The sequence below is a fragment of the Acipenser ruthenus genome, chromosome 3 (assembly GCF_902713425.1).
Source record: "Acipenser ruthenus chromosome 3, fAciRut3.2 maternal haplotype, whole genome shotgun sequence".
NCBI lineage: Eukaryota > Metazoa > Chordata > Actinopteri > Acipenseriformes > Acipenseridae > Acipenser > Acipenser ruthenus.
The window spans coordinates 49,614,101-49,629,236 of NC_081191.1; the positions used below are offsets into that span (position 1 = coordinate 49,614,101).

General features: G+C 37.5%; 1 protein-coding gene across 1 annotated transcript in view; it reads right to left on the reverse strand.

The window, feature by feature from the left end:
• Nucleotides 1-9,491, reverse strand: part of LOC117435623 (E3 ubiquitin-protein ligase TRIM71) — an 89,873-nt gene extending 80,382 nt beyond the window's left edge. The window contains exon 1 of the mRNA XM_059013304.1: nt 7,651-9,491. Coding sequence (XP_058869287.1) covers nt 7,651-8,313 — 663 coding nt within the window. The 5' untranslated portion in view covers nt 8,314-9,491. The remainder of the gene's footprint in view (nt 1-7,650) is intronic.
• Nucleotides 9,492-15,136: the final 5,645 nt, after the last annotated feature.

The following is a 15,136-nucleotide window of genomic DNA, read 5'->3' on the forward strand; positions in this document are numbered from 1 at the left end:
ACACACAACACAGGTTACAATAATAACACCCATCACCATAACAATACACATATTTACAAACAATCACCCCCATCACCATGACAACCACAACCATATATATAATAATAACACAAATATCCACAAGGGGGCAGAGCACCCCATCACACTCTGCCTCAGCAGACCTTCTGCAACTGTGCAAGTCTCAGCCACAATGTACATTGTTGTGCTGGTTTGCCACGTGGCCATTGACCATTATTACCAGCTGAAATGAATGTAGCCTGGGGTCCAAAGCAAAGGCAGAAGTGCCGAATACTCATTTACTTGAAGAAAATCAAATCCCCATCATGTATTCTGCTTCTGTATTTAAAAAATATTCATTTTGTGGTGCCACTATTTAACTAACATCAGTAGGATCAAATCTTCAAAAAAATTGCCTTCAATGAACAGGTTTCCATGGAAAGAAATAAGTCTCACTGTTTTCTCACACTATTTTGGTCTTGTAAGCATAAGTTACAGCTTTTAGACATGTTTCCATGTGTGAAAAAAAAGGGTCAATTGTACGGCTTTTTAGCATGAAAAGGCGATTTACCTAGCCTTTAAAGTCGTACAGTGTTTTAGAAGCGCACTTCCTATAGCGCCAGGAATGTGCGTGGAATGTGTGTGGAATGTGCATGCTACGTCACATAAGTCATGACAGTGAAGAGAGAATTTGGAGTTTCTAAACTATGTGGAAACATGGCTGTTGTGAGTGGCATTTTTAGTACGGTGGTCTAAAGCAAGCTTTTATTATATAAAATAAATGCACAAAGAACTGCATTTGTATTCTATTTGTGACAAAAGGCTTTCAACTGAGATAAACATTCAGCTATCTTGCAAAACACATATTCTAATCAGGTGGAGGTATACGGATTACAGTCCAATCCCAAAAGACATAATCCAGTTATATATTGTATTGTTGTACTGGGGTTCAAAAATGTTTTAGACGTTGTTCATGCACACCCATTCTAGCAGCAGGGTTGTCTCATCAAGAAGCATTCTTCAACTCTTTGAAGCTGATCACATTAAAACTTTAAAATCAGGATTAATCAAACTACAACAGCAGATAAAATTGTCAGCCACGGCCTCAATTCGTTTCCTAAAGGTTTAGTCAAATAGTGTCATAAACAAGCTCATGCCACAGTGAATGCTGTACAAAGAACCTGTAACCCTGGACTCTTGTTCTTGTATCTTGCATCGCCACAAACCTATTATGCTGCCAGAGCCAAATTCCACACATACAGATATACATTTAGTAAAAGCAGACCAATGCTAATTAAGCATCTCACTTAGGAACAGAAATTAAACAGCTGAATTCCATGTTCAAAACAGGCAATCCTGAACAGTAATAGCCAAGTCCACCACGTGGTACAGTTACTGGGTACTGGGCTCATTTATGTTAGTGTGCTATCAAGCACCCACTGCTGCAGCTTGTGGTGACCACTGCATAGGACAAAGCTGAGAAAGTGAGCGCTTTGGAAGATGGCGGTAGAAATGGAAAAATATGTAGGACAAATCAAACAGACGGGTTGGTCTTTGTCTGCTGCCCATATAAGCAGAAGTTAAATATCTGGTGAAAATGGCTGACCAATTGTTACTTTGTTACAAAATGTTTATCTGATAAGAAAACATTGCAATTCTTCTACTTTGTGTCGCGCAAAAAAACTGAAGACCTGCTCCATTTCATTCAACAGGATCTCCTCTACAGAAAAGTAATTAAAAAAAATGTCAGTCCACATATGTGATCCAAGCGTAAAGGGTTAATTAAACTGGTCACATGCTCACCTTTCGCACTGATGACAGCGGTTCTTTCCAGCTCTACCTACTGCAATACAATTTCTACATTGCTGAAAAGCAATAAGAAAAGGGTTGGCTCAAAAATCAATAATTCCTAGAAAAGCCAAAGGATTATTAGAAGGTTAATCACTTGGGGTCAAAATGAAACTCATTCTGTTCAAGAACAGCTGACAGGTCTGACAATGGCAAATGTTTGAGTATAAAATAAAACTATGGAGCTGCAAGTAAAGCAGATAGTGTTATATTAGTTCCTTTTTTAAAACTATACTGCATTTACCATCATACATTTTAAGGGTGTTTTTGCATGGAATTTCTAAAATTAAATTCAATTAACATTTTAGCAGAATCTAAATAAATGCTGTCTTAAACAGTTTCCCTGCTGCAAACTGATGTTAGCTTTCTAAAAACATGCATATTCAACTATATTAACCCAACTGAACTACAGCACAAATAACTCTACAAATTCAGATATACTACCCTCAAAAATAACTGTTCCTATTGGTATTTAAACAGTGTTATTCTAAAACATGCCTTACTTTTTGATCAGCAAAATCATATTTCAAAGAAGAAAAAAAATAAGAAAAAAAACAAACATTTTGAATGCATGTAATTCTGCATTACAATTTTGAAATGAACATCAAGCCAATTAGTGATACTGTAAAAAGAAAGGCATTACATTTATTTTCAAACGGCATCAGCATTCCAGTGTATTGGTTTTATTAGCTTGCTGACAGCTTTATGCTCCCATGATTAATTATCTATAATAAAATTAATGAAAGCATATACTTAACTCAAACAACACATTATGTTTATTAAGCAGCAAAATATAAATTCAAACAGTCATAACTCAATCACTTTCAACACTGGGGCCGTTTCCACGGAAAAATAATTCATCTTTTTCTCATTCTATTTTGGTAGTACTTTCTGGTTGTGTGTGTTTCCATGTAGTTTTCTTTTAGGGAGAGAAATTCTCAATCCAAATGCAAATAACTTAATTAATATTGAAATACGGAGGGGTATATTTCAATGTTTCTGTCTGTTTTGCAATTTGGCTTGCGTGACTATTGACATTGTACAGCTTTCTTAAACTGGGTTTCCAAAAACTTTTTAGGTTGTGCTGAAGCACCACATGTGCAGCCGGTCTCATTTAGCCACCAAAAAAAAGAAAACAAAACCCGAGATAGCGTTACACAAACACACAACCAAAAAATCCACAAGAAAGCGCTGTGTACTATCCTTGTATTATTTACTAAACATTTTCTATTATACACTTACATATATAATATATACAAGTATTCCTACAGAACCGTAGCTTCAGCAATGCTGATCCTTATAGTCTATAAACAGAGCTAAAATACCAGCACTTTAGGGTCATGACATAAATGATCCAGTCAAAATGTTTAAAGTACATTTTTTAAATACTGGTAGTAAATCTACAATAGGCTACCCTACTCGCCCACATTTACTACTGCATAATATTCTTATAATAATGATACTGCTGATGTGCTACAATATAACAGCTTTTGTTGTCTTTTACAATTTGTAGCACAAACATACTTAAGTATTTTAGGGCAGATGTGTAGCAGACAAAAAGTAATATTAAAACGTATATGTTTTGCGATTGATGATTACTGGGAATCTTACATCGATTTCAAAACTGCTGAACTGACAATATGCACACACTGTCCTTCTCATAGGGGATGAACCCAATCACGCTCCATTTACCCACCCTACTATTATTATTAACAACAACAACAACAACAACAACAACAACAACAACAACAGATGTCCTGACATCTGTTTTCCTACAGATGTCAGGACTGCCCAGTCCCTGACCACATTCCGGCGCCTCCTTAAGACTCACCTCTTCAAACAGCACCTGTAGAACTCCTCTGTTGTATCCTGGGACACTATCACCCTTCATTTAAATATGCTTTATTTTGCTCTTATCTGCCCCCTATTTTACTGCATTTAATCCTGTACCTCAGAATATTGTAATCTGCCAAGTGTTTAACCTGTAGTATTTTGTACTTAATCATATCCTGATGTAACTATCACTATTTAATCATATCCTGATGTAACTTTCACTATTATCTGCTGTATTATTGAATTGTGGTTTGTCACACTTGAGAATTATTGTATTTCTTGTTCTTATTGTATGACTTATATTGTAACACTTGAATGTATTTGTATTTGCTTGCGATTGTAAGTCGCCCTGGATAAGGGCGTCTGCTAAGAAATAAATAATAATAACAACAACAACAATAATAATAAATACCTGAATCTGAATTCCCCAGGGACAGTGCAAGGCCCTTGCCAGTAGAATGTGGTTATATATATATTATATATATATATAGTTGTTGTTACTGGGGATCCAGTAGATGCTAATCCACTCAGGACTTTCTGGAACTGTGTTATGTCTTGCAGCATGCCCCGAATGGCAACAAATTCCCTACTAATTGTAATAAATTTTGGGGGTATAAAAGTGATTTCTTTTGTCCTTGGTAGGCAACCATGATAGATCCTGCTTAAGGCTAGTATACAATGAATTGTATCTTATTGCCAAGGGACAGAAAAGTCTAGGCTTAAAGCAATCAGCTATCCGATGACCAATAAAGATAAATGTGTAAAGGATGTGCTTTGCAAAGGGCTTCATTATTTATTTATTTATTGCAAAGGGTATTTTTTAAAACAACTTAAATATAAAGCACTTTTTATGAGTCCAATGTCAATAACCTGAAACGTTGAATAAATGGTCTAAATCCCTCGTACTGTATGCTTATTTTTTCCGATTTTGTCAATTAAGCTTCCCAGAGCTAATTCCAGCAGATCTCATAATAAAGGATTGCTTGGTACGGCCTTAGTTCTAGTAGAACTTTGCACAAGGTTACGTCACAAACAGGATTTTCCCTGCAGAAATCTCACAAACATAAGGTGCGGCTTCCGGACGTTTCTATGTTTTAGACTTGCATTTCCTATAGCATGTGGAATGTGTGTGCTACGTCACACAAATCGTGATGGTGGAGAGAGTATCGACTTTCTAAGATGCATGGAAAAGATGCATCCATTTTCACGGGGGGTTGCCTTAATTATAAAGTAATTACTAAACTTACATTCAGAACTGTAAACATAATATAATGTCAGGAAGTATTTGTTGTTTTGGTTTTGAGTGTTGTAAAGTACCTTTATTTAAGAAAGGTAAAAATAAGAAAAAATAGCGTGTTGATAGAATTTTGAAAGAAGAACCTGTTAATTATTGATCATTTCATTGATAATTGGCATTACATCACCTCATTCTCTTCAATTCAGGAGACAGCCTATGAACAGAGAGTCGCATTCGGTGCAGGTATGAAATTTCTTCACACCAACACTCTGTGGATTTGCAATTTAATGGTGGTTCACCATGTTTACAGCAGAACAAGCAATATGCTTCTATAATATTAAAGTACAAAGGCTGTGTTTCAACACCCTTGCTTAGAATATATTTTGCACTATAACAATAAATTATTTGACCTTTAAAACCATTAAATCGGCTTGGAAAAACTGCTTATTCTTTAGTGATTCATAACCTTGGAGGAGGATTTAAAAAATGTGGACCCCATTGACTCTTTCTTTTGTCTGAAACAGCAGTGGCACCTCAGCAGTAGTGCGAATGCAAGGCCACAAAACAGACTAGACCCATCATTTGAACAATGGTACTCTGCCCAAAACACAATGGACCTGTCCTGTATCCCCATCTCTACCTACTCATGCCAAACTTTTGTGTGTAACCCTTCTCCCAAAGGATAGCAATAATAATAATAATAATAATAATAATAATAATAATAATAATAATAATAATAATAATAATAATAATAATAATAGAGCAAATACCCTCTGTTATATTGATGAAAAATGCATTCCTCTGATGTGGGGATATTTATAAGTCTCAGTTTAGTATGTTCAGGTTTCTATTCCACAATCCAATTAGCCAGATAACAATGCATACAGAAAACATCACAAATTGATGAGTCAGCCTTCACAGGTTGAGGGAGCCCCCGAATTGTTTTGTTTTTTGACACATGGAACACATAATCCTTACTTCCATTATCCCACATCCTGAGCACAGTGACAAATGAAGTAAATACAATAAGAAGCAGGAGAAGACGGTCTGTCAGGCATGATCAAATTAACAAAAAAACACCAGCTAGCTGCTGAACCAAACCAGTGTTAACCAGATTTATTACAAATGCAGTTGCAGCAGTCCCAGAAAAAAAAAAAAAAAAAAGCATTGGCTGAAAAACGTTATCCACTGGTTGCTCCACTAAAATGAAAGGGCAATACTGAGCCAAGCCTTAGGGACAGAACAAAAGTGCCTATGCATCTGTCCAACAAACTTTAGGTTTACATACTGTTGTGTGAATCTAGAACCCCAGTCCTAAAGAACCTCCAGGAGTCCAGGTTTTTTTTTTTCCAGTAAGTAAATATTTATTTGACATTGTTTTCAAATGCACATGCTATGTTCATAACCAGACTACAATACAAATTAATAAAAAGATAAACTGGCTGGGTAAATAAATCATCCATAACTATTAAACACTCAGTGGGGGTGGGGGATGGAATGGAATGGTATGGTAATCTCATAATCCTCTATGCAATTTAATGAAAGTTGCCTTTGTCTATAAGGTTAAGTTGCCTGCATCCTAATATTACTTTGTAGCAAGTGACAGGTGTCCTAATATCCTAAAAACGTCTTGTGGTTTCCAATTGTAAGTGTTAATGACAGGCTTTGGTAAAATAGGCCTCCAGCAACTGGCAAACTAACCATTTGGGTTTGTGTTTCAACTTTCCTTGAAAGGAATGTTTTGTTTGGTCTTGTTTCGTAGGCCTTTTTACGTATTTGATTATAAAGCGCTTTGTGTTGGCTTGCCATGAAAGGCTATATAAAAAATAAGTTGATTGATGTAAGCTGGTGTTTTGTTTACAAAGTGACCACACTTGTTGCAGATGAACATGGGGTCCATATGTACCTTGCTTTAGTAACTATAACGTCAGAAGACGACTACTGTTTTGTTTTATTAGTTTGTTAATTTTATACACATTTATATGATTATAAACATTTAATAATATGATAGAGATATATATATATATATATATATATATATATATATATATATATATATATATAGATAGATAGATAGATAGATATATAGATATATAATTTCAAGGCTTGACAGCCGTGACGCCATTAGGACTTGCACAAATGAGTTAATTTGTTTAGGCCAGGGTCATCACCTGTAGGGTCGAATACCAACAATCAAAACCACGTATAATTTTTGGTATTATCCAACTCTCTATTTCATCCAACGTTTTGCCAATATTATTTGCCACATGAGAAAATGTGAAAGGGTGTACAGTTTTAAAAGCCATACATTGTGTTACTTTTTTTTTTTGTAACCCAATTATCTATTGATTTCGTCAGAGTACAGAGTATTTAGTAAAAAAAAAAAAAAAAAAAAACATATCTGAATAGTTGGTATAGTTTATTATAGAGACCTCTCTCTTATATATATATATATATTATATATATATATATATATATATATATATATATAAAAATCTTGATTAACACGGCAAAAAAATGTAAATTGTGTTTGACCATAGTATTATTAGTTTATAAACTTAATAACTAATGCAGATTTCCAAAATTATGCTGAACAACCTAGAACAAAAAGCCAATAACATATATTAACATTAGATGACAAGCCGTGAACACTCTGGGGAGACTTTGTTGTTTGTTGTTGTTTATATGCTACTCCATAGAGGCCCTTATCTAAAAACGCTTCTGCGTGTACTCACCTCATTATCATGCTGCTGGCAGAAGCTCATCCGGTCTTGAAAGACTGGCATCAGTGGGTATGTAGAATGGAAGGACTGGGAAAGGGTTATGTTCCGGCTCGCCATTTGCAAGCTATCTATAAACCTTTCAATAAAGTGGTCTTTGGTTAGGCGAACTCGCTGGTGGGCCCGGACGCAATTATCGCAGAGGTACTCCTGGCAATCCAGGCAATGTGAGGTAGCGGGGTTACCTTCATCGCATGAGCTGCACTGTGCCTCCCCGAGGTGGTGGGTCCCAAGCAGGCCGTGACAGTGGTTGTTACTCCGGCAGCCGTTTTTGTTCTTTTGTTCAGAGGATACGACCACGTCCAAAAGATTGTTGAAAAGGAAATTGGAGGATGGCAAGGCTTCCACTCCAGACTCAGAAATGGAAACCTTTTGGTCGCATGTCGGGCATTTGAGTTTGAGGGGGTCACCGGGGCTCCGCTGCCCTTCCAGGCACTGCCTACAGAAGGCATGAAGGCAGGGCAGGACGTGGAGCCTCCTGGAGGATGAGGTAGAAGAGCTGGAGGCCTGAGATGAGGAAGATGAGGTAGATGAATTGGAGGAGATCGGAGCGGAGGAGCCGCACATTTCCTTGCAAAGGGGGCATGATTGCATATCGGAATCTGGAAATGATGCCATAGCAACTAATGTAAAAAAAAAAAAAAAAAAAAAAAAAAAAAAGTATTTAAAAACGTATGAAAAATGTTACATTGAGGCCAATAATATCGGGTAGTACAAACTGCTTATTAGACTATAGTTAGTTTTTTGTTTGTTTTTTTGCGGGTAATATTAGCTTGCCATTTTCTGATTTACTTGTTACTTGATAAATAAAAAATGTACTGAAATTATCAATAATTAACATTTGTGTACTATCTTTTGAAGGCAAAACGGCATGTACTTTCGGAATTATAAAACACGCTATATTTGTTTTATTATTAAAAATTAAAAGACCTGTTTAGGTGTTTGGTTAATATCTTTTTTTTTTTTTTTAATTTAGAGGTAGTAGTCCCTTGCTTTAGTCATTTTCCACAGAGTGCTAAATAGTGCAAACTATCTTTCCTGTTAATGATTAAAAACCATTTTGTTGAATGGTTTTTAATATAATCCTGCTAGATGCAGAAGCAACATTGTTGCGAAACATGAAATCCAATGTGAGGTTCCTGCTCCGATCCTCCCCCAACACCGCATGACGACGAGGGTTACACACCGATACATATTTCTAAAATCACAATCTCTTTGATTTTTCGTAAATACATTTTTTTCTTTTTAGTCCACCATTGGATCCACTTTTCCAACGTCAAGCAGGCAAAACGAGCAAGGTCTGTCCGGAGCAATTAAATAATTCATTAAAGCATTTGATCAGAGGTAATACGATCTTTCTACAGTTGCGCCGTATCGATTTTCTTTTAATATACCCAGTTCATGTTTTGTATGTCTTCTGTTTTAACACAAACCCACCACCACCACCGAGCCTGTGTTAGATTTGTTGAAGCAAACATGTAATTGCCAAGCATCCCTTTACCCCCCCCAAAAAAACAACTGTATTTTTCCCCTGGCTTTCTTGAACCTCCATGGAAAGAATTCGCAATCCAATTCCTCGAATGTTGCCACAGTATCTTAGAATCCACAACAATATGTTAATTAGGCCTTTCTTCTTGCATAAGAATCTTGAGGTTCCAAAATACTACGTGATGTACCCTGACCGTGAAGACGCGTGTTGTCGAAAATGATCAGAACCCCTTTAATCCTGAAAGCAGTGAACACACACACACACACACACACTTCCGCCAGAGCTTTCGGGGGCAGGCTATGACAGGGAGGGGACGGCATCAACTGAAAAATGTTCTAGCTTTCTGCCTCAGAGCGCCGTGGACACCAGAGCTTCGGCCAACTAGACTGGTTGCTGTGCACTGAACGGCCTCTTACAATGCCTAAACTGGTGCTGGTTCATAAGGGGTGTGTCAAGGAATTGTGTGATATTTTAAAATATGTTTCACCAGCTTACATCAATCAATTTTACACAGCACCTAACAGGCTGCAAGCGAGCAGTATTTCTTTCTGTTTCACAAATCAATGTTTGTAGGAATTCTTTCAGCTAGTCAGTACTGTCTAACACACTTAGTTTTCTATAGTATTGAAAAACAACTATAGTGTTACTGATACTGTCTGCATATTCAGGCTAGTCAAACCTCATAATTACAACTGCAGTAAATACTGTATTTTGATACAGTAGCATTATACACCTCTGATATCTGGATTGCAAAGTATTATAATAAAGTGCTTGCTGAGGCTACTGTCTTTATTGCATATTAGGTTACTTACTAGCCTAGATTTGTATTTACATCAAGTATGTTAGTAACCCCCCCGGCTCACTGATCTACATGCTCTGTGTACACATGTAAAAAGGTAATTGGATAAGCACTTCTCTAGATATGTGTAAAAATTAAGTTTCCTGGACAGACTACCGTCTTATGGAGGTGAGAGACCCAGTTTCCATGCACATCAAATCTTCAGCCTCTCTTTTTGAGATAGTCCGAGTTCTTACCTGTGAACAGGAACATGTTTAAAGTTTGAAACTCATTGTCTGGAGGTTGGTGTTATTTACATTATCGCCGATACACTGCAGTTTGAGGTTCAAGCTACATCTGCATATTTTAAGTGGATGGAAGCTGAAAACACTTTTTAAAAACACCCCTTTCTTATACCAATACAGTACTAACACCACTTTAATAGCACAACTGTATTTATCAAGTATTTCAATTGGGAGTAAACCAACATTTTTAGAAAAATATTTTAAGGGCAATTCTCATCACTCATTAAATCTGATTTAAGCTACTCTCGCTCTAGTGCTCAGCGCTGCCTCAGGCTGGTTGTACTAAAGCGATGTGATCCTGGATCCAGGCTCCGATCTGAGCGGAGCTTCAGTGCGCCTCGAAGACTAAAGCCATGGCTTTGTAATTCCATGATTCAGAAGCAACTGAATAATATAGCTATTTGCCACACTCACTTGTGACAATTGTGCCAACAATGCATTGTTTTGAATGATTGCCGCAGGAATGTCTTTGGATCTTTTAATTAGATATACAAGGGATGCAATGTTTTGTTATACTTGTTTGTAACATTTTTCTATTTCAGATAGAATAATCTTCATGCATGCCTCAGCTACAGAAACTTTCCCCCACACCTTTGAAACCAAAGTTACACCACCGACTGTAAAAGGAAAGTGTATAAAATGTCATTAGTTCTATATCTTATTTTGTTATTGTATTACACTAGGGCAGAGGGACAGGTTTAAGTGGTTATAGCTAAAGCTAACAAATATATATCTTCTTGCCTTCGCAGAGAGGAATCGGAACACCAGGAGTACTGAACCAAAGGTAAATTTTATTTTACACAATTCAGCAATTGAAAACAAAACAAAAACCTGCCCACTGGGCACTTACTAAACTGTTCTTTTTCCCCGTCTAGCCCTGCAGAAGCTCGCCTTCACCAGGTATAAAGTACAACACATGATAAACAGTAGGATGGGGGTGACAATTATACCACAGTAACAAGAATTCCTATGGTGAGGGCTTGCCAAGTGAATCTCAATCCTGAGCTTCTTTGGAACATTGAGGACAAGTATGCTTCTCCAGGTAAGTATTCCCCAGGGATCTGTACTCGTCTCAAGTGTTTGGTTCTCTTTCCCCAGGTATTGCCTTCTGCTGTTTCCAGAGTTGGCCACCACGGTTTCCCACACAGCGGATCCAGAGGACCTGAAGAGGATGCACTCACACACAAGGTAAATCTCACAAACTACTGCACAACAGTATTTATTTTCCACATTTTCCTTATTACTCTTTGCTTACAGGACAGCGCCCTCTTGTGGAAGCCCAGCAGACCTCTGGTCCTTAGGACCTGCAGCCCTTCAAAATGTTTGTCACAATATTTAAATAAAAAGTATTGAAATTAACCCCTGGACTTCTGTTCCTTTGTATTTTGGCTGCAGTGTCCTCTTTTTAAAATAAACAGTCCTTTATAGAGTAGTACACTGTTCTTGCAGCCCTGGGTTGATCACTGATTAAATGTGCACAAAGTATTAACAGTAGATTTGTGACAGGATGACTCGGAGACAGTGTGAAAGTTAAAAAATAAAGCTTTTAATATACAAAAAATACAAAATAAACCGGTACGAGGGCCAAACAAAAAGGTTTTAAGACACAAAATAAACACAACAAAACTTACAAAAATACGGCTCATTGCCTTCACTGGTTTGCAAAAACAAACAAAAACAGCACGCAGAAAACCACTCTTACTTCCTCTCCTAGAACTCTCCCTCTACTGGGAGGCAGAGTCCTTTTATGCCAGGTGGCTGGGTGATCATTGAATAATTAATTGATTGCTCCTACCTAACACAATCAACCTGGGCAGGGAGGAGAATTTAACACCCTCCCTGCCAGTATTTACTAGTGCAGAGCCCTGCTCTGCCACAAGATTAAACAGGTTATTTCCTCCAAGTATAACCAATAACAAAAGTGCAGTCACTGCAGGTGCAGCTTAAAAGAAAACTAGGCCTGTTTGTTTATCCCAGCACATGTTCCTTCAGGTCTGAATGCTACAGAGTATTAACAATACAGTCCATGTAATCAAACAGGCTCTTTCCATAAAACACAATATCCACTGCAGTACTAACGTTCTTTCAGCAAACACACTTGGTTTAATACACCAAGTAAACAAAATACAAGCATAGCAGTACTCACTGTTTGGGTGTAGCGTTTTCTTAGCTACTTCAAATCCAGAAGTCCTCCATTTCTGGATAAGGTAGATCACAGTTGTATTTTTGTTTCAGCAGGAGCCTCACTCATTGCCCCTGCTATTCCACACAATATCTGTTTGTTCTGGTAAGTAGGTTCCACACACACAGAATCCTTTGTCTGTACTACAAACTTCCTTTGTCATTAAAGATTCACAAGCAACACTGTATTTACTTCCATGTTGTACTTCTTTTTCTTTTGTTTCGTTTCGTTTGGTTTGCATTCCTCTTCTCCACACCCAACCCTGTCTAAACTACTGGGCCCTTTTTATACCAGTCTGGGAGTCAATCAGATCCTTTTCCTTCCAGCTAGGGAATCATGGGAATCGTAGTCTCTAAATTCCTCTGCCTTCTGTCTATGGGAGAAATGTTGGGAAAGTGTCTTTGAAGAGCAAGAGCCAGTGCCATCTGTGATCTGCCACTTTTTTTTTTGTTTGCTGTCAATACAGCTTACTAACATAACGACACTTAACTATATATGGCAGGCAACTAAATAAATACAATATTATTAAATATATATATATATATATATTTTTTAACAATTATTTTTATTCATTTTCCAAGTTTCTCCCAGTTTGGAATGTCCAATTATTATTCAGCCTGGCTCACCGCTGCAACCCCTGAACTAACTCGGGAGAGACGAAGATGAGCACTCGCGTCCTCCGAAACAAGTGCCGTCAGCCGTCTGCCTTTTTTCACTCTGCAAGCCGACCGTGCAGCCATATCCAGAATTTACAGTGTCAGAGGACCATGCAGTTCTCAGTTCTAAATTACAAGCCGGCCTGAAGCCTGGCCACATGGGTCGCTGGTGTGCGGTGAGCCAAGGACTCCCCAGCCAGTAGCTACTCGGTAGCTTCAACAGATAGCGTTCTGGTTTCAACATCATTTAAAAGCACAGGCTTTGCACTTTCCATTGATGTCAGGAATGCTGTATGCATACTTTCTACCACCATCCCCCCACCCCCAGTGCTCCAGTGCTGTGACGCGCAGCAAATCGGTAGGTGTGTTCAAATGCCTGTAACTCAAAAGCTAGGAACACAGTCAATATACCAAATGAAAGAGGAGGCTTTGGGCTTTCCAATGATATCTCAGATGACATGTTTCTAGAATAAACTATAGCATCCAGGATACAGTGGTGCCTTCACTTGCTAGGAGACAGCTGTGTGCATCGGGAATCTTATCCATTTCGTATAGCATAAACAACACATTATACCAAACGATGGCTAGAAGTAAAGGAAAAGCAAAATAAAGTGTTAAATGTAGCTATTTAAATTGCAATAATAGGCGACCATTTTATTTTTCAGGCAATCATATAGAAAAACCATATAGAAAAAAAAATAGGAGCCTGCAGGCTCCAAAAATAAAAACCTTACTTCGAACAGTGGTTGAACGGGTTGGAGATTTGTCCGAGCAGCTAAAAAAAATGAGAGATTAACAGCCAAGGACTTAAAGAAAGATTTAGAAGTATCAGGCATAGTAGTGCACGGAAGAACTGTATAAAAGCACATGACCACAGAAGAGTTGTATGCACATGGACCTGACTGCAAACCACTAAGATAAAACTAAGATAAAAGTTCTGGAATGTCCTTCACAATCATCAGATCTCAATCCAATAGAAATGCTTTGGACTGATATTAAAAAAGCTGTTAGGCAAGCATTGTGTATTTAATCTGTCTGAGCTGAAGGAAATATGCAAGACAGAATGGGCCCTTTCACCAACAAGATGTAACATACTGGTTTATTAAGAATTATCATAAACATCTGAAAGTTGCAATAAAAGCAAAAGGAGGACACACGGAATACTAAAGAAGGGGTACCAATACTTTTGTTATGAATGAATACTTTAAATGAAATGTTTGTTTATTCAAAACACATATTTTTTAAATTAGTAGAAATGGTGAATTTTGTACATAGCCGTTTTGGTATATGACATAAAGTAAATCAAATAAATAAATAAATGGGCGGGGGAGGGCACTGCACATTAACCTCTAGTGCCTTTCACCTCTGGAAACCTGAATTTGAATATTAGTGATATGTGTTAGCCCACCCTTATCACAGAAGCCAAACACAATACTGCCGAGGACTGAACATTTTGTGTTAGAGTTCAACAGTCACAAACATGACCTTATCGTTGGTTCCACTCTTTTGGCTTTTTCCAATTCCTCATCTGGGTCCTTAAATCCTGTGAAGGAGGGTTTAGAGCTATCAGTTTCACCTTACAGACCAGAGATGTTCTGAGTACAGTGTTGGGTGTTCTGAAACCCTGCAGTTTGTCTACATAACATGTACATAATTTTAAAGTTAGCGTTGGTCCACCGCATCAGAAACATGGAGCAGGAGCTCCCTCTTATAGACCAAACAAATGGGACAAGACATACTACTCCTTCACACCCTGTATATATATATATACATATATATATGTATATATATACAGGGTGTTGTAGCCACACCTGCCCAGAATTAGACATAAGAGAGAGAGAGAGAGAGAGAGAGAAGTGCTGGTAAGAGTTACTGATTTAAAACTAAAAAGAAAAAAAGAAGACTAAAATTCTGTGTATGACTTGGAATGTTTTGGCTACCCTTCTGGTGGATTAACCTGGATGGTATGAGAACCTGAACTGTGTTTGAACCCTTTATTGATTATCATCTAAGGCTTCGGATTGTCCAATA